General features: G+C 33.7%; 3 protein-coding genes across 3 annotated transcripts; 1 reads left to right on the plus strand and 2 right to left on the minus strand.

Annotated features, from left to right (window-relative positions):
- Positions 1 to 255: 255 nt before the first annotated feature.
- LOC102614243 (auxin efflux carrier component 2) lies at positions 256 to 3687 on the minus strand. Its single transcript, XM_006474238.3, has 6 exons — positions 2245 to 3687; positions 1629 to 1908; positions 1444 to 1529; positions 1188 to 1345; positions 889 to 965; positions 256 to 683 (listed from the first exon to the last, which is right to left on the minus strand). Exons 1-6 carry the CDS (start codon positions 3515 to 3517, stop codon positions 617 to 619), a joined length of 1941 nt encoding a protein of 646 aa, XP_006474301.1. The 5' UTR covers positions 3518 to 3687; the 3' UTR covers positions 256 to 616.
- Positions 3688 to 6615: 2928 nt separating this feature from the next.
- Positions 6616 to 10541, plus strand: LOC102613551 (probable LRR receptor-like serine/threonine-protein kinase At1g56140). The gene is made up of 7 exons (XM_052434150.1): positions 6616 to 6777; positions 8357 to 8402; positions 8479 to 8609; positions 8915 to 9128; positions 9450 to 9681; positions 9776 to 9926; positions 10103 to 10541. Exons 1-7 carry the CDS (start codon positions 6616 to 6618, stop codon positions 10427 to 10429), a joined length of 1263 nt encoding a protein of 420 aa, XP_052290110.1. The 3' UTR covers positions 10430 to 10541.
- Positions 10542 to 15257: 4716 nt separating this feature from the next.
- Positions 15258 to 18811, minus strand: LOC102613653 (plant intracellular Ras-group-related LRR protein 6). The gene is made up of 3 exons (XM_006474236.4): positions 18342 to 18811; positions 16671 to 16840; positions 15258 to 16064 (listed from the first exon to the last, which is right to left on the minus strand). Exons 1-3 carry the CDS (start codon positions 18552 to 18554, stop codon positions 15389 to 15391), a joined length of 1059 nt encoding a protein of 352 aa, XP_006474299.1. The 5' UTR covers positions 18555 to 18811; the 3' UTR covers positions 15258 to 15388.
- Between the last annotated feature and the right edge of the window lie 3760 nt (positions 18812 to 22571).

The raw sequence follows: 22571 nt of genomic DNA on the forward strand, positions 1-22571 counted from the left end.
TTTAATTTCATTTAAAGAGAAAACAAAAAAAAAATCGAATTTAAAAACCTTTGTCATATTTCACCTTTCCAAAATTGTAACTTAAAACAAAATATATCGATGTTAACGAGTACATGTATTTTATAAGAATCCAAAGTTTTTTTATTTTCTCGTTATCAAACCCTAATAAAATGAAATAAGAATCAAGTAAATGAATAAATAAACCAAAAGCATGTTAATGAAACAAGATTTAAATCTCTTTCGAATCAAAGATAATTAAGCAAAGACCTACATTGATATTAGTGTGAAATAATCAAAAAGCGAAAATACAAATGTTTCTAGCTAGCTAGCCTTTCTCATCACAATTTAATCTTTAATTAAGAATAATCTAATCCTAAAACCTAACAAAAAGGTAAAAATAACAACTAAATGATTGAATGGAAAGCTCATTCATACCCAATGGTCACATGCAAAAGATCATACAATTTTGAATTTCAATGCCTTGCACCGAATTCAATGGCATAGATTTTTGTTTTTAAAGATTTTTTTTTTTGTTTTTGTTTTTATAATCCTTCCACCTAACCTGTCTTGGATTTATACAATAGTATACTTTCTCTTTGCTTTCCTTTCGAACAAGTTAAAGCCCCAGAAGGACATAATAGAGTATTGTTATTGGCAAGGCAATCAGCATTCCAAATATAACCCTGCAAAAATTGAAGGGAAATTTTAGTCTTTCTTTAATGTGGATATATGTGCTTCATCATAAAATTCGAATTTGGTCCTATTCATTTTCAACAATGTATAACACCAAAATAATAATGTATCAATCAACGTTTACGAATGTGAAGACGTCTGCATACATAAAGTTTTTTTAAATGATTGGTAGGTTGAAAATTGAAGAAAACTTACGCAGTGCTAAGTATATCTGGATGCACATTGTATTCCTTGGCAAAGACAAAAGGAACAATTCCTTGGGGAAGTGCTGCCTGGCAAGAGATTCAAATCGAATTAACATATACAATTAGTATTTCTCATGTTGTTGATCTAACTAGTTACTTGAGAAAATATAGGCTAATCTTGATGTTGATCCCATTGCCATATTTTTTTGCCAACCGTAAGTTTTATATTCAAAACCCTCACAAGGAGACAAATGCATGAAATTAATCACAATAAAGTTTTATTAATTAAGACTAAGCTAGTTAATGTACCTGTACAATTGCAATGTGAAGAAGAACCCCTCGAAGGCCAATGGCAATAGAAGTAGCAGCAATTACAGCGGGGCCAGTCAAAAATCTAACAGCCATTGCAAATGTTGCCACAGATTTTCCACAAGCTATGATCTTTGGTTGCAAAGCCATGAATAAACCTATATACATATATATTCAAGCGAGTAAATTTCAAAAATTTCCCAAATAATAAATCTTTACAAATTCAATGAGGTAAAAAAAAAAAAAGAAAAGGTACCTAGACTAAACATGGCCATTCCCAGGCCTGCATCGGATAATATCGATATTGATCCTGACATAATAGTTGGCATTTTGATGTGCCACCTGTGACCATAGAATCAATTGATGAAAATTTGGGAGTATGAATATGATTGATTTGATATTCTTTGCATGAAAATGTCACGTTTAGGTTTTGTTTGGTACCTGTATGATACTAGTGACCATATGAGGCCTAAAACACTTGAGTATGTGTTAGGGTTTCTGATGAGCTTCCTCCAAACCATGATAAGAATAAGCCTAGTCATCACACTGGCTGGTGGCATCTGGTGTTTCTTTGCTGCATCTCCTTCTTCCATCACCATTTTCTTCTGGCAACTGTAAGGAGACCCACTTGATGGAAACTTTGATCCATCCTCGATTTCGATATTCCTTTCCCCATTCACTTTGCTAGCTGGACTCATATTTTCAATCAGCTCATGCATGGCTGGGTCAATTTGTAAAACAAAATTTTTAAGACAATATCTTTTATCAATAAATAGATCGAGCTGTAATAATATACATACACGGGTAATTTTCTGTGAGTATTCAATTGATAAAATCTCTTAAGCTGGTATCCAAGAACAAGATTCAAATCCATCTACCTACATGGAGAGACGATTTGACCTACCATTGTTCTCCTTAAAAAAATACACAAATATCGCCAAAGATGATTTAAGTTAATTTTTCATGCATGCCATGCCAGTACTTACAAGTGAACACCAAACACATAATCTTTAAAACATTTAGAGAGCACAAAATAAAAGAGGATAGTGTCGATCACCTTTAGAAGCAGCATTTTCATGGAATAGAGCAGCTTTATTAGAAGAATCAACACCTGCAAAGTCAGCGGAGGCAGCTCTATTAACTGCATGTCTCAAGTTCCCTTCAGAAACAGGAGAAGCGGTAGAGCTCCAAACAAACATATGAAGCTCTTTATTATTCGGCACTCCTGCAGATGCTGCTCCACCTCCGCTACCACCACCACCAACACTCTCCTTCTTCCTTGCACCTGCACTTGTTCCTCCTGAAAACATCGGATTCGGAGGCGGGTAAGAAGAAACCAGACCGCCGTTAAAAAGCTCGCCACTCATGCTCCTCCCTCCTCTCTTCTTATTCCCAAGCTTAAACATCTCCTCATCGAAGTTCGATGTCCTCGGAGTCGCCCCTTTTGAGGATTGCAACGAATACACGTCACCAACACCGCCCTGGAAACTATTAGTATACCCATGTTTCGGACTCGGTGCTTTACTAGCAAACATGGCATAAAAATCGTTTTGATTGAAGCTTGACGCCCTTGGTGTCGGCTCCCGCGAAGACTGCACTGAATATATCTCAACCCCAGTGAGATTCGAAGCTCGTGGGGTCATAGATGTTAATGAGTTCAAGCCGTGAGACTTGTTAAATGAAGAAACAATTGAAGAGGCACTAGATCTTCTAACCACAACATGAAGCTTTCCATCATCGCCAATTTCGGCGTCAGTCTGTAAAGGCTCCCGCCCATTGAGCGAAACAACATCAGAATCGACCCTGAATGAAGTGATGGAGCCGGCGGTTTCAGGAAATTGCTCTGTTATGAGCAGCTTGGCTCCTCTGTATTCAAACATGAACAGCATAAGTGTGTACCAGATTACACTTTGTAGAACAACAACTTGAACCATTAAGCTCCCAGAATCGTCGCCATACATGGCTTTCAAAAGCGGGATGCCCATCACGAGAGTGTTGGGGAGAGTGGACAAGGAGAATAATGTGATCATCCATTCGAGATTGCCGTGTTTTGTGAAAGCCTGCCAGAGAAACAGAGCGGCTAAAATGACAACTTTTTGGAGGGAGTCGGCGGCGATGAAGTGATAGTTCATTGCATAAGGATCGTTTAAAGAGATGAAATGAAATGAGAGCAATGGGACCGCGAATACGGCAACAAAACGGTTGATGCCGGAGCATTGGTCCGGTGTGAAAATTTTCCACCACCGGACAGAGCCATAGGCTAGTATCATGGCAACATACAAGGGCACTATTGCTGCAAGAACATCGTATATGTCTTTGCCTGTAATCATATTGCTAGTGAAGAAATTTAGCAGTATGTGTAATTGAAGAAAGAATGAGAGTTGTGAAGCTTCTTTTATAGATGGGGGGGTCTTTGAAATTGATAATGAGAACGTGATGTTGAGGGGGTGGGCGGAGGGAGATCTGTTTTGAGCCAAAAATGTGAACGTTGGCAGATTATTTTTAGTTTGTGCAAACAAAATAAAAAAGATTGGTTTGTGTTAAATTGAGAGTGAGTGATAGATTACAAATTTGTGTACGTGTATGTATGTTCGTACGTACGTGTATTTCTGAAATAAAAATTGGGAAAAAAAAGAGCACGAGGATCGGCACGGCAGTCGTAGAAGCACATGAGTTGGGCAAAATTTCAGTGATCTGCGGTAGCAGTAAAGATCTGTCTTGTTTATATAATACTATATAGGCTTTTTCCGGGACTTGAGCTCTGCCAGTACAAGCTGTTGTGTTGGACTTTTAATCATCTGTTATAATTTTTTATATGCTGCACCATAAATCACACAAATTCACTCGTACATTTTCTTCAATTCAAAGATTTCTTTGAAAATGGGCGGACTTTTGAGGCATTCAGTGAAAAATTTTGACTTCTTCATGCTGTGTAGGTTTTTGTCACATGGACAATTTGATGAAACTGCGTATTTGGGTCAAGTAGCGAGACCAAAAAGTTCAATGGGCTATGAGGAAAGCTTGCTCGCAAGACCTTTTAAACTACGGCCCAATGTATAACAACAGAGCAATTTTTGTAACCAGTGAAGGCTTTACCCTTCTGAACAATTTGATATTTGTGGACACCATCTTCCTCCCTTCTTTCCCCCCCCCCCCCCCCCCCCGGGGGCCCCCGCGGGTATATCTGAAAAATTGAGTGAGCTTACCGCCCAATTATGGAGTTGGATCTCCGAGGTGAACGCCTGAAGAGATCATAAGCACAGTAATTCTCACATGGCCCTAGCTGAGATAAGCTCCCAACGCTTGGGCAACTTAGATAATTGGGGTGGGCTAGTTAGGTGGAATAGCTTTCGACTCAACCCAACTAGAATTCAGGCATTCGGCATACTGATAGCGGGCTGATTAATTGGATTGGGCCGAACATCTTGAACCGAAGCCCAAAAATTTCAATATCTGAAATGTTTTTTGGTGACAGAGAACAAAAATGTCAATAGAGATTCTGTCACGGATAAAAGATTAGTTATAGAATAAAACAAAATTAAGAGAAAAAAACAGAGACATCGTAATCTAGAGTAAATAAAATAACAAACATAAAAGAAAGTGAAAGGAAAGGTTATACTGTATTGAAAAAAGAAGAAGAAGAAGAACGAAAGGTCATATGTTTTCTTAGTATTATTTGGTGTGGAGAATAAATAAATCTATCGATCGTATTCTTTATTCCTTAAAGAAGTGAATTACTAAAGTCACAACTATATAGTAATTTGTGTAGATCCTCATTTTTATATTATAATAATCAATAATAGGTTGGCGTTAAGTTACGTAAACCTAACTTGCGCCTCTCTCACAACTACAGTGTCCGGCCCCACCACAATCACTGTAGCTGTGAGAGGGCCGTAAGTTACGGCCCTCCCTCAATAATATAATAATTCTTATCATTAATTAAAACAAACAAACGGGAGATTCCTTTCCTCCTTGATCAAGCAAAGCCTGAATGGTCGCTTGCTTCTGCGAAAGAAAACACCAGTCACATGTTCAATTTCTTGGCCTCATTTTTATTATTATTATTATTATTTGTTTTGTTTTCTGGTATTTATCATGATATCATCTACACACTGTGTGATCACATTACAAGATAACCCCTTGTTAAGATTATATAAAAAAAAATACTTTTCCGACCAGAACACATGTGACCCATCAGCTTTTGCCTCTCACTACGACTGGTGTGACTGGTGTCATTATTAGATTTGGATCTTAAGCAACCCCTTTAACCTTTTTGTTTAATTGCTTTACGCTGAGGCTACAATTCCCTCCTCGGAAAAAAAAAATTGAATTTCCATCTTTTCTTTTTTTTTTTTAATAATTACTTTGCCAAAATTTATGCAAGTTCAAACATAATGACTGTTTTCTTATCCGGAAAACAAGGTTTGTTTTCAAAGATAAGGTTTATTCGTCTCATAGGTTTCATGATGTGAATGTGATCGTCATTTGGGACTTGTTTTAATTATGAAAAGTTCACAAAAAGGGTGAGCATTTTTTCTCCATATCTAAGGTCCTCTTAAAATACAAGTTTATGATAGATGGTTGTTTAGCAAGAAAGTAAAAAGTAAATAAATCTTAACTATTTATTAGTATATATCTTTGCACGGCACCAGATTTTTAAGTCTCAACAAAACTCAAGACTAACATTATCTCTTTGCTCTTCTTTAAACTAGATTGATTTTATTTATAAAAAAAAAAAAGAAGAATTAGTAAGTTAATTTGCAACAGACATGCCAACAAATGGCGAATAGCTTTGTCATTTGACTTGAATAAACTATAATTATTAACTTACAAATTACAATGATGGGGGGCCTGCCCAGTGCTCACTCTTACAGAAGAGTGAAAAAAAAGTAAAATCATAAAATAACAAACAGAATGAATAACAAAAGTTGACTAAAACAAACAGTTAAAATAAATAAATAAATGGATAAAAAAAAAAAAAAAAGCCATGAATGATGTTAATAATAAGTGACGCAAGATGCAGGCCGCAGGCGCACTTCCGGGAGAATAGCATAGCAAGGGCAAAGAGATAGATAGATAGCACCGCATCCACATGACGTGAAAGCAAAAGCCAAAAAAAAAAGCACTTGGGTGTCAGTTAAAAGCAGCTTTTTTGACACTCACTCTCACGCCATTCTGTTTACTTTTTATGCGTTTAAATTTGTCATCTTTTGCCACCACTTCCTGACAACTCTCTCGGTTGTACGTCTTCATCATTCCAATCTGTACACATCTCATCTCACATTCACAATTCCCCTTTTTCCCGTTATATCTCCTCTCAACATAAGGGGCTCGCTTGCTGGCTGGCTCAGTCTTGTTCCTTTCATTTCAACTTATAAATTGTGAGTAAGCTCTCCTGCATAACTCATTTATGTACTCTTTTCCGCAAATGGGTCTCGAGATTTCTGAAGAATTCATACCAGTAACACCCGTCAAAACCATTTCAAGTGCAAGAGCAAAATTGCTTGATATCGAAGAAAAAGAAGCTCTTGAAAATGATGAAGAGTGCAAGACACCTAAATCACCGGCACATACATTGAAGCAGCCGTTGGTATGCCCGCCGGCGCCGAGGAAACCTAAGTCTTTGAAAAGAAAATTCTGTCCGCCTTCACAAGGATTCTTTCAAGTTCCGGACAACTTTGAGTCCATTTTCTTGGTGCTTTCGGGGCAGCCCTCCAAGAAGACCAGAGCAAGCAATTGAGATGTTCTTGTAGTAATCGTATTCACTATCCCTTACTTGATTCAAGTTAAATAGTTCTTGCATGGTGTATATGTCATATTAATTTGATTCATACATTCTGTTTCCTCTGCAATTCTGTCCTTTTCAATTGTTTTAACATTTTGTATCTGACGAAACATTGCTGATCATCGGTGCGAAATTCTTCCATTTAATTGATAATCATCCGAATTCCAAATATTTGTTTTTACGGTCCTTTTCAGCTTTTAAAAATTTGAAGAAATTTTGATGTTCAATGCTGTTTGATGCTGCACTAATTTCTCTGTTCCTTGATCCAAAATACTACCGAGGATATGATGAGATCCAGTAGTAATTGCTTCACTTTTATCTTAACATGTTTCTCGGATACCCTGTTTCTTCAATTAAAGGTCAGAGTATTTTCTGAGAGAGAACTGGAAAAATTCATTTTTTATTACAATTTTTTATCTCATCAACTATAATCAATCATATAGGCCGGACTGCGTTATGTAGAGGATATTCGGGGAACTAAAAGATTTAATGAGCAATGTCATCTGAATTTGGTCTAATCTCAGATTTTAAAGAATTTATTCATGACATAATTTTGTATCACGTTGTGAATAAAACTGAAGCTATGAATCAATCAAACAACACTGTATGTTAATGTCGATTATAATTTGATTAAAAAGAAAAGGTTTATGAGAATTCTAGTATTGTGCTAAATAAGCGCACCCCCTCTGTTTGTGGGCTTTGTCCGAGGAAGCCCCTTTGGAAGTGAACAACAAGACAGCAGTGAGGATGAGTAAGAATAGAAAAAGGAAAAGCTTCAATGAAGAAACTATAAAGAATTATTATAAATATTTTCAACGAACTGTTACATCCCAATACTGAAAGCAACTCATGCAGTTTACTGAAGACTGACAATTGGACCTTTGTTTTCTCTAAAATCTAAATTGCATCCAAAAAACTCAAAATTTTAATGTCCAAAAATTCCATTCCTTCGATTATTCCAATGTATTACATTGTGACATTGTCTCCCCCCACCTCGTTTCTCGTGAACCTTCTGGTTTTCCAATGAGCCCAACCAAAAAAAAAAAAAATGTTACCTCTCATTGCTTAATGGTACAAACAAAAGCTCATTGTTCATTAATCTCTGCAATTAAATGACTCGCCGTAGATTAGAAGGTACTGACAATCACCGGAAAATATTTTCGATCTTCTTATTTATGTTGTGTTTTAACTTTGGACTCAATACATATATTTTAACAATGTTGCATATGCAGTAATCCCCCCATCGACCTCTAGTCTAAAGATGCAGAGCTCGACGACGTCTTGTGATAGGGGTTTATTGGCGGCCTTGTTTTTTTTCCTTGGAGTGTTAAGTGTGTCTGTGATACTGATTATTCTAATAATAATCCTTTGGAAATTTAACAAGGCAAAGGAGTTGGTGAGGCTGGCACTACGAACAACTAAAGAGGGAGGTAAGTAAGTTGATTAAATTGAAAATCAAAATTAAGTTAAATGATTTGGTAATCAAGGTCATTAATTTTGATGCAGTATCCAAGGATTTTTTTAACGGGAATCTTCGAACAATAAGCTATTTTGATTTCCAGACACTGAAGAAGGCAACTAAAAATTTTCATCCTGGAAATCTTCTTGGAAGAGGTGGTTTTGGACCGGTTTACCGGGTATTATTTTGGCTAAATCTGAGAAAGCATGATCAAAATTATAGCTTTTTTTTTGATTGGTTAAGAGTGTACTACGAAAAGGATGATGTTCGAATCTGGCTTCTATCTGGGCTAATAATAGATTATAATAACTCGTGTACCATCTGTCTTTGATGGGCACGCACGCCGGACACATATGTTAACAAGCTTGAGATCACATTTTGGGATTTGATGCTCATAAATAATCTTGTATAGTTGTTTCATTTCTCTGTTTTTTGTTGGGCTGGTCAATGGGATTTTGAATCTATGTCGTCCCTCCTCCACAGGGCAAATTAGCTGATGGGACATTGGTTGCTGTGAAAAAATTGTGTGTTGACAAATCCCAACAAGGAGAATCAGAATTCCTTTCTGAAGTGAGAATGATAACAAGCATTCAACACAAGAACCTTGTTCGTCTCCTCGGATGTTGCTCAGATGGGTCTCAACGGCTGCTTGTCTATGAATACATGAAGAATAGAAGCTTGGACTTATTGATTTATGGTCTCAATTCTCTCCCCTTTTTTGTTCATTAAAGGAAAAACGAAAAAAGAAAAAGAAATCTATATCCCCAGCATTTCAGAAATGAACATTCAGATGATTCTATTAGTAAATTTCATCTATTGGGACACTACTTTATTCTCCATTTAAAAAGATGAAATACTCAAACGATTCAAATCTCTATTTATGAAACTATGAAAGTTTAGCTGTCTATTTTTTAAACAATAGAGTCTAATTGTCCGTTGATCATCATTTTCGCTTTACTAACACATCATCTTCTGTAGACGATTACACGTAACAAGTTTCAAAATATTTGTAATGCAGGAGAAAGTGACAAGTTCCTGAATTGGAGCACTAGGTTTCAGATAATCCTCGGTATAGCTCGAGGACTGCAATATCTACATGAAGATTCGCATACAAGGATTGTTCATAGAGATATCAAAGCGAGCAACGTTCTTCTTGATGAAAAGTTCCAATCAAAGATTGGCGATTTTGGCCTTGCTCGATTCTTTCCTGAAGACCAAGCCTATCTCAGCACTAACTTTGCTGGAACACTGTAAGTCGTTCATTCACCATATTTATTATAGGGGCCCATAATTGAATAATTGATTGTTTGTTTCTAACTTGCGTATTCTACTCTGCATGTACAGAGGCTATACGGCACCCGAATATGCTATTAGAGGAGAACTTTCTGAAAAGGCTGACATTTATAGCTTTGGAGTACTTGTTCTCGAAATAATTAGCTGCAGGAAAAATACAGATCTTACCTTACCATCCGAAATGCAATACCTTCCTGAATACGTAAGCTCTAGATATAAGGTTTTACACTGTCATTATCTAGTTCGGATGCCTGCATACGAACTTGTGCACAGATTGTCTAATTGTTAACAGATGTATTATTGTACACGGACGTCTGGACTGAAAAAAAAAATTAAAAATAAAACTTTATTTATTTTTCTTTTCTTTTGAAATAATAGGCATGGAAGTTATATGAGAGAGGAAGGATACTTGAGCTGGTGGATCCAAGAATGAGAAAAGAGGGCATTGTGGAGAGGGATGCGTTACAAGTAATCAATGTGGCATTTATTTGCCTTCAGCCTCATGGGAACCAAAGACCTCCCATGTCAGAAATTGTTGCAATGCTGACATGCAAAGTTGAATCCGGCATTCCGGTGCGGCCAGCGTATTTGGAGCGACGGCGGAAAAGGGATGAGACTTTGTCTTGGGATACAATATCAGAGCCTTTCCCTTCTCTCACACAAAGCGAGTCACCTGCACTGCCTCATCAACAACCATCAAACTGAGGCCATTATCAATGAGCTTCACAGGAGAGAATACAATTAAGAAACACGCTTGGGCTTATTAACATTTGTAAACGTTGTTAAGAAAATATTTTTACTTTGGGAAGTAACGAATTTAGGAAGAGTTTTAGGTAGTTTTTTGTGCTGCTTTGCAGATGAATTAGAAGATTCTGTAAAAATTTCAATATTCATTTTATTTTGTTATATAATATGCATAAATTAAGAATGACTATTTATTTATTTATTTCAAAAGAATGCAGGATTAAAGCCACCGGATCTTGACGTAATTTAATTTATTGCTTGAGAGAAACTTTTGGGCCAAGGTATAGGCCTTTAAAATGGATAAATTGGGTCTTTAGTGTGATCCAGATTACAAAGCCCACTAATAAAAATCCAGACTCCATTACAGAGAGATAGTACATAAATGGGTAGCATACTCAAAAGCAGCGTGCACAGCTGAAGCAGCAAGAAGATCAAGCAAAATAACTATGATGATAATCTTCTTTGACTAAACTAACTGAAATGTGCGAATAATTCCGAAATTAATTCGAGAGAAGCAAAACCACCTTTATAAAAATAGCCTTGAGAAGTTCTCAAGGGCATAATAAACTTAGTTGGAATCACCCATTAATCAGGTAGTAAATCAGTTCCTTTGGATGTCAGAAGATTTTTAATTGAGCATTGATACACTCCCTGAAGGAGAAATCCATCTAAAACTCAAAGAGGAAAAAAAAAAAATTCTTCAAGGTGTAGATGGGGTTCTCTTTCGGATAAAGTATCATTTTTTATTTTAAGTTCTTTTATGTGTGTCTGTCTCTTTCTCTCTGTGTTTGTAATTCCTAAAAATTTAAAATTTACTAAATTAAATTTTTTTCATACGTTATAAATTTTGAATGGTATAGTCAAATATAAAAGTTTTAGTCCTTTATAATTTTCTAGAGTTCAAATTCCAATAACTAGCCAAATAAAATTGATTGAAAGCCACTCGATCAAATCCCTTATCTATAAAAAGGGTAATATTTTAATATATATGATTAGAACATTAGATATTAAACTTGTGCCGTAACATAGCTATCTGGTAGATTTATGAATGTATAGATATATTATGAAAAATTAAGTGAAAGAGAGTGAATGGAGGAGAATTTATTGCGTGAAATTTTAAATAATGATTCATAAATGATTCAACGGAGAGCCCGAGGTTCCATTCTGTCAAAGCAAAGGCATCAGCATATACAATCAGCAAATTGCCTAACCAAAAAATCGACCTCTTCAGCATTTATACAATCAAAAAGCCCTAATAGACTCTCCATTATTGCTAGCACCCCCTCCATCATTAATATCCAACCAAGTTGCTTCTCCTGTCTTTCTCTCTCTGGCTGTGCAATGTGCATGTCAATTGCAACAGTGTCAGCACCCAGCTCTCTCAACTCAATCGACTGCCTTTTCAGCACGTGTAGTGAACCCATTCAACAAGGGCTTCTCACTTCTCAAAACTAGACAGCTATATCGAACAGAATGTTGTGTTTTTCACTCTTCCCCAAGTCTAGCTTATTAGCTATGTCTCTTTGCTAATTTTTTTTTTAAATAGTTATTTTGTATTTGATTGAATAATTTTGTTTTTTGTTTTCTTAAATCTAAATTATAATATTGTTGCATGGACAATTGATTTTAATTTTGATTTTGGAAAAAAAAAGAGCATTTAATGAGGTTTGGTGAAGAGTTCTAACACTTTGATGTATGTATCAAAGCCTTTACTGTAAATCCGAGGTACCATAGTTATTATCTACAACCTCCCCCGCCCCCTTAAACCTTCTACTTTTCACTTTCTCTCTTATTACAAACACACACCATATCCTATTCTATTCTTTTTGCCTCTCATCATCAATTAATTTCTCTCTTTTCTTTTGGTGCAGTAATGAGATTAGTTTTTGTTATTTGTGTGTCATGCTTGTTGATTTTGGCAAGTTATAATCGGTCTGATCATCATGCAGTGGCTAGAAAACTTGATGCCAATAAAGAATCATCTTCCATGGAGGGTACCATCAACAATTTCTTCTCAAGCTTTGAGAAGAAGAAGAACAACAACAACAACACTTTGGAGGAAAAGCGAGTGGTTCCCACAGGTCCAAATCCTTTACACAACTAGTAGAGAAGAAGAGGTAGCTATGATTAATTCCTAGAAATGAAATTAATTAATGCTGTAAAGTTATTGCATGTTTCACATATTATTCTATTTCAATGGATTTTTTTTTTGGCGTAGTAAAGAGAAAGATTAGGAAATAATATACTTGTTTCAAATCTTTTTTTTTTTTTTAAATTTGCTTCTGTAGGTTTTAATGCCCTTTACTTTTCTTAGATTTTCCTTAGATTTTCTCGAGATCTTGGAGTTTTATCAAGTTGATTAACCGGCTTGTAGCTCAAAATCAATCCTCTTGTTGCTATTCTTTTGCTAATTGCAAGAACTAAATGTTAGTGGGAATTAAGAATGTATTTTCATTTCAGTTTATGTAATCAAGTAGACGCCATTTTCATCAAGAAAATGAAAGAGTAAGAAGAAATCAAGAAGTGGGTAATAACATATGGGTCCTGAATGTCCGTCAAAATCACAAATAAGGGTGTATATACACATATATAGACAGAGTTTGCAGCTCTTTTCATATGAGTCTTTTGATGTAATGCTGCTAGCGTCGGTTGATAAGTGCTTAATAAAGTCAACGAAATTCTTGTTCCATCTCTTGAATCAGCTTATATCTACAGTTACGTTAGTTTTTATAAGCATAATCTGATGCGGAAGGGGACTCTTATAAAAGAAATGCAAATTGTCTCAAGATTAACTTCTAATTTTACTAACAATCAGGGATATGAGTGTTATTATCGAGACGAGAAAGAATAGATAATATAAACCACAATTCCACTCTTTTACTCTCTTTTTTTTGTCCGTTGAGTTTGTTATTTTTCCAGAATAAATTGGAATGTAATCCACGGCTGGCTGTTTTCATTTTTGTGGGTGGAGTATAATGCTGCTTGGCGAAAGCAACACATCAGTTTTCACATTCTTTGCCAATATCATGTTCTCGTGGAGGCGAGAGAGAAATTAATAAATATGAGAAGCTTAAGGAAAAAAATATGTAAGCGAAGTATGGGCCAACTTGTCTGTTTTGATATGTTTCCTGATTCGGAAAACAGCATTAAAATTACGTGTCAGAAGAAACTTAAATGCTACTCGTTAAAGTGAGAAAAAAAAATTCAATGGCTGCTGCTCTGTGGCCAGTTACCTGACTTTATTCAATGAAAAGTTGCTTTTCAATAAAGCTAGTTTTAACTTTTCAACTCTTTTCATTTTTTTCTTTATTTACAAATTATTTTGCTGGTTTCAACACAGGGGAAAAGTCAAGATATTGTTATACGAGTGACGATGTAAAAGATCAAGCATATTGGGTTTCGTGTGCGAAAGTTGAGTGAGAAAGAGAGAATTATTTGGTTATAATTCTGTAATATTTGTAGCTTTGATTCATGTTTAGTCACACATCATGTTCATGTTGTACAGATCTCGGAAGTGACGTAATTTGACTTGAAAGTTTTTAAAAGCTGCGGCACCAATCTCCCTAAAATTTTTTTGACATTTTCTTTTCTCGGAAAATAACATTAGTCATTGCAATGAAGAATTTTATGACATGTTTTCGCTTAATTTCAATTATTCGGTAAAATTTATCACGAAATGTTAACTTACCAAAAATGAATAATCGAAATTTGACTCTCAATTGTATTTGGTATCCAACCCGCGGGGGGGTGTGGTGGGGGTGGGGGTGGGGGTGGTGTTGTTTGTGGTTGGGGTGAAGGGGAAGAAAGAAAAAAAGATTTAAGATTTTTCTTTGCCTATTGTGGGTTAACCACCACCAAATCCCCCTCACGCATTGAGCCTTGAGTTGGAGGGTTGGGATACTTACTAGTTTCTTCCATTGAAGTGTCCAGAGTGTCAATAACTCATTTCTTCTATTAAATTATTGGATGGAGACTGATAATGAACTTGATCACTCTATGACGCTAGTCTTAGTATATAAAAATTCATATAAATTTTTTTAATTTTCAATAATGTTTTAAAGAGAATGATGAGGTAAATCACGGCTATTCCGATGTATGTGGATAGGGATTTGAGTTTCCAAATGAGTGTTCATTGTCTTCCAAATAAATTATATCGAAAAATTGATCTAAGAAGTTTTGGTAGATTGATAATGTAATATTAAAAAAATATTTATAAAATCTATCAAATTAAATTCCATTGAATACACATATTAAATTTATATAGGTTGACTAGGTACGCAACCAAAATCTTTGTGACAAAAGTAATAATTAGACAAAATTGTGTTTTTGGGTTTGAGAACAAAAGACTCTTGACAAATAAGCAAAGTTAATTAAACGACATTCTCATCCACACCAAATAAATAAGTAAACAATTTGCACTTAAAGGACAACACATGAAGTTCATTGAGTGGTATATATTTATTTACAAAACCAAACAATTTAGTTTTTATCGAAAAACATATCTAAATCACGAGAAATTCTAAAATATATCAGAGATACTGTATCAGCCATACAACAAGCAAATAATACTATGACATGTGTGCATTTAGTTTGAAAATTCATCATGCAAGTAGTGATTATATTAAATTTAATTACACATGGTATGCATGCATTAATTGATTGTAATACATTAGGGGTATTCTAAAATATCTCCTAAACCACACTTACAAACTGCACTCTCATCCGACCAATAAAAAAAAAAAACATCTAACTACACATCACCTAACATTGATGAGTTACAACTAGCTAGTTTTACAAAAGATAAAGTTTTTCATACATTCAACAACAAAATATTATACAAAAGTCCAACACTACTCTTCAATATGTAAGCTAAAATGCAAGCCCTAACTTGCACTCTAGGGTATTAATTAGTTACGTAATTCATTTAGTGAAGTAACTCCGGGGGGAGAAGAGACGGCGAGGGGAGAACATTCCGATGTGCCTCGGCGAAGCAAGGCCATCGATTGCTCGAAAATCAGACATGATGAATCTTTCCCTCTCCTCACTTCTATGATTCCTCAAGGCTCCATTGAAAGTTCCGTACTTCACCAACTTACCAACCCATGATTTTTTCTTAGGAGACTTGTGATCATTGTTCATTTTCTCACTCAAGTAACCTTTAACCGCACTCAAACCTTGCTCCACAACGTCCATTGGCGGCGAAACGAGAGGGTTTCCTTCTAAGGAGAGCTTTTGCAACTTCCTGAGGCACCCGATGGAGTCGGGTAGAGTGGTGATCTTGTTGTAACTCACATCTAATTCGACAAGGGACATGAGGAGGCCAATGGAATAAGGCAGGGTTTCAAGATACTGGAAGTTTTGGCTAATATTGAGCACTTCGAGGTTGATTAGGTTTTCTAAGTCTTCAGGGAGGGACTTGAGGCAATTGAGACGGGCGTCTAAGACGCGTAGAGATGTTAGATGAGTGAGTGATTGTGGGAGTATCACTATCTTGTTGCAGTTGATTGAGAGCGTTTTGAGATTGATTAATTCAAATCCAATTGTGTCTGGTAGCTGCCTCAGCTTGTTGAAATTGGCATTCAGTTCTTCTAATGACCTGAAGAATTTAATAAATTAAAATATTAATGCTATTAATTCAAGTTAATGGTGTATTTGGTCCTAAGTAAGTTCTAGAGTGGAACAAAAGTAACTTATAATTGCAATTGTTTATAGGGCGCTTTGAGAGGGCCAAAGGCTAAATTAAAGCAACCTTCTGTCTCCGCACGTTGAGGAATATTTGTGAAAGCAGTAATTAAACTTTTGAAATATTCCATATTTAATTGTCCCTACCATTACCTTCCATTATGTTACGAGTCAAAGGTCTCAATAATTATCACCAAGGTTGATGTATTTGTCAGTCATTATGTCATGGAGAAATTAAAGAACAATTAACCCTCATATGAACTTATCACATCGTTGTACAAGTTCAATGAATAGAACAAATATATATAACTTTATAATTTTCCAGTATTTTAATTCCCATTTTGAGATCAATTGGTCCTCACTATGAAAAGGTTTTCAAAGACTATATCTAGTGCTCTTTTCTTTTTCTTTTTTCTTTTTTTCCTTTATGCTAGTAATCATGATACTATTGATTATACGCAAATTCGTAAAATTATATATTAATGTGAAAGGAAATCATGAAATGACATTAACAAGTTACCTGCAATTCTCAATGGTCTTTGGTAACGATTCGAGAAGATTACCAGAAACATCAAGAACCTTAAGTTTTGACAAGCAGCCAATGGAATTGGGTAAGCATTTAAGCTGATTAGAGTGCACATCCAACACCACCACATTAAGCAACCTTGCTGTTAAGGACTCCGGAATCATCTATCAAGAGTAAACCCAGTAATTGTTTTCGTTAGTAACAAATATTATGATATGAGCTTTCACTTGAGAAAATTGTAATAAGGCATCAATTTTTTTATATATGCATATATATATATATATATATATAGAGAGAGAGAGAGAGAGAGAGAGAGAGAGAGAGAGAGAGAGAGAGAGAGCAACTGACACTTGCGTCTCTAATTTTTCTCACTTTTGCTACTTAGGTTCTTAATTTTTCTTTTTAATATCTTTGATGTTAAAATAAAACAGAAAAAAAACGTAGGTATTCCTTTTTTAATTACAACCCTCTGCTAGCCTAATTGTAATGTATCTACAAAAAAAAATAGGCATGATTTTGTGTGTAAACATTAAAAATTAGGGATCTAGGTGATGGAAATGAGAAACATTAAAGTCTTAAATGTCATTATCACTCATAAAAATTTGCTTAAATTAGTAATTGATTAAGAAATACCCAAAATATCAGATAATATTATACAAAGATAATTAGATAAGGTTTTAATGAACGTTTATTAAGCCGGAAGGAAAAGAAGATAAGCATGAAGTTTGACGGCCACTCGGCCAGCCAATAGAGTCGTTAGTCCTTGTCACACAAGTCATAAAATACAAATATAATACAGAATAAGAAAGAAATTGAATTTGTGTGAGTAAAGAATTGATGTGTAAACATCGTATTAATTGTGGTCCTAATCAGAAGAAAATAGATTTAAGTGAAAGTCAAAAACAATAGGAGCACGATCGCGTTTTCTTCTACTTTTATCAACAAAATCTGCACGGCGTAGCTCTATTTATAGTTGATGTTTCGGCAGTTGACTAAAGTATGTAAGCCGCCGGATACACTAAATCGTAGATTGGTAGTAGTTGCTTTATGATCAAGGAAAAGAAATTTTAATAACTTCTTTTGTACAACAAAATTGAAAATATTCAAATCAACAGTTTGACAAATTGATTATTAGGAGTAAATGCGTTCAAATTGTCGTGAAAATTTTATTGAAAAAAAATTATATACTGATAATGACAAATAGTAATATTATTCTTATTAAGAGTTTCGGTATTACTGGAGAATAATATGCTCTACAAATTTAAACATACCACAAAATAAGTCATAACACGTGACGATAAGTTAAAATATTTTGACTTGAATTAAAACAATTTATTTGGTAAAGAAAAAGATAATAGGTACGGTAAGGTTCTATATTTTCCAGAAAAACAAAAAATCCAACTTTTTGGTGCAAAACGAGCCGTCACGATTTCCTTTCATACACACATATGGCAAGAAAGAGAGAGCCCGTTTGATTTTCTTTCTGTCGTTAAATTTAGAATCTTTGCATGCACAAAACTTTGACATAAAAGTACGAGGAAAGGATCATCAAAAGTTTGATATATGAAATGGGTTGATATCAAAATTTAATTTTATTAACAGGAACTTCAATCTATTATGAGCTTTAATTAATAAATATATGTATCTGTATGTATATATTCGTACCTGAAGATTGTTATTGGAGAGATCAAGCTTGTAAATGGTGCCCAAATTGATAGAAGGGATAGGGAGAGAATCCAAGGACATGCCACTCAAATCAACAACCTCGAGGCTCTCAGCTTCCTGTATCGATGTTCGCCGATGATCAGCGGCTTTCCTCCTCATATCCAGCTTGTTCGTTTGGTGATGATGGAATTGTTGCTGCTGTTCATACATCATATTTCTTCTTGTTTCAAAGAAAATGACGCACACAAACCCTAGAGAGGAGAAAGAGGTGAAAGGGCTTGTTTGTTACGGGGTAAATTATCAAAATGAAGTTGTGGGGGGTTAAGCAAATTTATATAATCGTACGATAAATGTTATAAAAGCGATGGCAAGGACGTACGGATGAGAAGAAATGACCAAAGCGAGAACGTATGAGTGACGTTGTAAGTTTTAGTGAGGGAAGAGAAATCAAAGTACAAGGCCGTATCGTGAGGGGATTGCGTGGCCATGTGATAAAGTCAACTCTTTCTTTTTTGTTTTTTTTGTTGATAGCCAGTGAATCTCGGTTCGGTTAAAAAAAAATGGTGTCATCATGTAACGTGTAGACTAAATCCAATTTGATTTTTATTCTATTTGAGTTTTTTTTTATTCTTTTTTGTACGAGAGAAAGGGAACAAAAAATTTTAAAAAAAAAAAAATCAATGAGGGGCTCCAATGTTTTGAGTTATTTTAGCCGGGTTTTACAATTTACAAAAATCGTCACTCGGTACCCGTTTTATGAACTATCAGTCTCCATCAGTACATATAACAGAATGAAATTTCTATTGTTTTCCTATTTACCTAAGGAAAGATCTCTTTTTGGCCGAGTAGACTGGAGCCCTTATTTACTTGAGAAAATAACTCCATTTCCTTTTATATTAATACCATTCCCATTTGAATATAGGGATAAAGTATTTTTTACGTTTATCTTACAATCACATGGACCAATATTAATATTCGTCTATAGAAGGTATTCTAAGCGATGATTTTAGTAAACTATAGACCCGTTTGGGGCAGCTGCGCTGCCACCGCGCAGCTGCTCCCCAGGCCAAAATTTGGTTACTAACTGTTATTTTCAAAGACTTTAGCAGCATGCTTACATACGAGTGGCTTCGAATTTCAACATGATATAGCCATAAAGACTAAAATAAAATAAAGATCAACTTAACAACTCATGAAAGACAGCCACAGGTATTGATTTATGAATACTTATTATGCCACTAGCCTAAAATCTCTTTATAGGAATGTTTTATATCGAAAAAAATTTCATATAATCGTAGAAAATTATAGTCTCAATTTAGGTTAGTTTTTAATAGAAATAAACACGACGCTATAATAAATTAAAATTGTTCTAAATTCCAACTTAAGAAATTTGTCTTTACATAATAATAATGATTCATATATTGTAAAATATCTATGTTTTTTTACATTAAAAATTTAGGATAGAGAAAATATTCTTCTAATGTTATTTGAGATTATGAATTATTCTCTAGAGCTGTTATCAAATCATTGTATAGTTTTATAGAATTTAGATTGAAAGAGAAACATTTAAAAAAATGTAAACATTTAGACTTTTAGGATGATTTGCATATTCTTGATGTTAAATACATATATGTACTAGTTTTTTAAAATTATATCTATCTCCTATATTAGTTAGTAATGTCTTGTATATTTTACCTTTATATTACTTGCATTGAGAATAAATAAATTCAAATGATAATTTTGTAACTATACTTCTATTAAACTATAACTTCCTTATATTGTGTGTAAGGTATGATTATAAAAAGATATTAAAGTATTACTGAATTTGTTTGAATTAAAATGTTTCCTTCTTGAAAGTTATAAATAATTTCGGCTTAACCGAATGGCACATAGATTTATATTCAGTCTCTTGGCAGTATTAGGCTACTGGTAATCAAATTGTTCTTATCTTAATTCCACTTGATTGTTTAAAATTAACAAAAATAATACAATTTAAAAATTCGATACATAGTTTAAAGATATGATACGAAGCATAGGTTATAAAAAAAATAGACTTAATTGTGACAAGTATCGTCCAGCTTGCATGGATATTAAATAATGTCATATTATTATACAGGTACAGCAACCGCCTTCAAGGTGTGACACTCTGTACCTTTATAATAAAAATCTGCAAATTTAGACTTGTACGGCCAAGCCATAAGAATTCGGTACAATTACGGTTGACATTTTATTTATAGTCAATTGATGTATGAAGAATAATTCTAACGCATATGGGATAAGTTTGAAGATAACAACTTGTTTATGAAAAAATTTACAAAGATTTTGAGATTTTGACTATGACACCGCTCTTTTTGTTTTGTTTTTTGTTTTTTTTTTGTTTTTTTTGTCTTTCTTATAAAGATTATGATAAAATTGCAAACATATTATATGTCGGAGATGACAAAAATTATGCATTTAGTAGAATATAAATTTATTGTTGATCTTTTAATAATTTTATCTCATGCGTGCATCTATAATAATATATAGTTAAGATTTAATTATTTATATATTCTTATCTAGTAATTACCAATCGGTTCTTTTTAAGAAATTAGCACACAAAATAAATCATGACGTCCGAATCCCATTTAGTAAAGGATGGAGATAATGATATTGTCAATAGCTAGACCAAAATGACCCTAAAACTTGTATGGAAAAAAAGGGCATAGACCTCCCAAGTGTGTCCGAAGAAACCGTGTTATTTTAAAAATTAACATTAAGACCCTTTTCTATTATGGATTCTCTTTAAATGCAGGGGGACAATGACATTATAATCTAACTGGTCCTCTCGTTTCCATCTACATAGGTGAAAAACGATCTAGCTACTCATTGAAGCAAAAAATTGAAAGTTCGGTGTCTTTTCCAAAAAATCCAACAAAATGATTATGACACGTGGGTTGAATACGGAATAAAGTCCAATAAAATTAAGTCCAATTTCGATACGGAATGGAGAGGTAAATGGGGTACAGAGGGAAGGCAAAGCTTATCTTACATCAACTGTACGTTACAGTTACAAAGTTTTGAATCCTCAGAAAAGTTAATAATTATGAAAAAGTCAATAAATTTTAAAGTTTTATTTTAAACCCCAAGCTGCACTGCAATTGTACTTCAATTTTTTTTTTTAAGTTTTTCATTTATATTTATAGCAAATTCAGTACCAAGTTTTTATTCTATTGAATCTCTAACTTGTTTAATCTTATATTTATTGAGTTTTTATTCATTATATTAATGATTTCTTACTTTAATATATCATGATCTTCAATGTTGAAGTCTTTTATTAATTGTTTAACTTTATTAAATTTTTTACTCATTTGATCTCCTAACTTTTTAATTTGTTTTATATTTTCTTTATTAAAATTATTAATTTCTAACATTTCATTTGCTTTTTCTATATCATTTATAAATAAATTTGGGTTTCCTAATTTATTTAATAAATATAGCGAAATTCAATTTAATTGATTATTTTCCCGCATGTCTGAATCATTGATCGGATCAGAGGATTAAAATCTTTCGTAAGAAAATCCTCTTTGTATATAGCTAGAATGTGGTATCGTTTGCTTTTTCTATTTCATTTATAAATAAATTTGGGTTTCTTAATTTATTTATAAATATAGTGAAATTCAATTTAATTGATTATTTTCCCGCATGTCTGAATTATTGATTGGATCAAATGATTAAAATTTTTCATAAGAAAATCCTCTTTGTATATAGTTAGAATGTGGTAACTTATTAGTTTATATATTTTGTAAAATTATTAGAGGTTCTAATGATTTATTCATTGTAACATCTTTCTAGTAATTTATTAGAGTCATAATATATTTATGACATTTAATATCTCTTATAATTCAAGATGCTAAATTTAGATTATATATATATATATATATATAAGAAAAAAAATCTAGTTTATTCTCAGTAGAGATAAGAAATTATAAATTCATGTGCAAATATATATTCAAAATTTATAAACCTTTTATGAATATGATAATTATTTAGATCTTTATAAAAATATAGTAAAAACTTTTAAAAATTTTAAGAATAAATGTAGAAGAGATGGTTAACAAAATCATTTAGTTATACAAAATTAATGAGGACTTATTTGAAAAAATAAGTAAATATGTGATTCAAAACAATATTTTTTGTAAAAAGCTATTACACCCATACCTCGTTTTAGGTTAAAATTATTTTCATCCATTA

Source organism: Citrus sinensis, chromosome 9 (genome assembly GCF_022201045.2).
Source record: "Citrus sinensis cultivar Valencia sweet orange chromosome 9, DVS_A1.0, whole genome shotgun sequence".
NCBI lineage: Eukaryota > Viridiplantae > Streptophyta > Magnoliopsida > Sapindales > Rutaceae > Citrus > Citrus sinensis.

Bases quoted from the DNA above. Each gene is read 5' to 3' on its own strand.
- LOC102614243 (XM_006474238.3), bottom strand. From the start codon at position 3,517: ATGATTACAGGCAAAGACATATACGATGTTCTTGCAGCAATAGTGCCC. The intron at 1,909-2,244 runs GTGATCGACACT...AAATTGACCCAG, and splicing joins TGAAAATGCTGCTTCTAAAG to CCATGCATGAGCTGATTGAA. The intron at 966-1,187 runs GTACATTAACTA...ATCTCTTGCCAG, and splicing joins TTCACATTGCAATTGTACAG to GCAGCACTTCCCCAAGGAAT.
- LOC102613551 (XM_052434150.1), top strand. From the start codon at position 6,616: ATGGGTCTCGAGATTTCTGAAGAATTCATACCAGTAACACCCGTCAAA. The intron at 8,610-8,914 runs GTATTATTTTGG...CCTCCTCCACAG, and splicing joins GTTTTGGACCGGTTTACCGG to GGCAAATTAGCTGATGGGAC. The intron at 9,927-10,102 runs GTAAGCTCTAGA...TTGAAATAATAG, and splicing joins TGCAATACCTTCCTGAATAC to GCATGGAAGTTATATGAGAG.
- LOC102613653 (XM_006474236.4), bottom strand. From the start codon at position 18,554: ATGATGTATGAACAGCAGCAACAATTCCATCATCACCAAACGAACAAG. The intron at 16,841-18,341 runs GTACGAATATAT...TACTCTTGATAG, and splicing joins TCTCCAATAACAATCTTCAG to ATGATTCCGGAGTCCTTAAC. The intron at 16,065-16,670 runs GTAACTTGTTAA...TAAATTCTTCAG, and splicing joins AAGACCATTGAGAATTGCAG to GTCATTAGAAGAACTGAATG.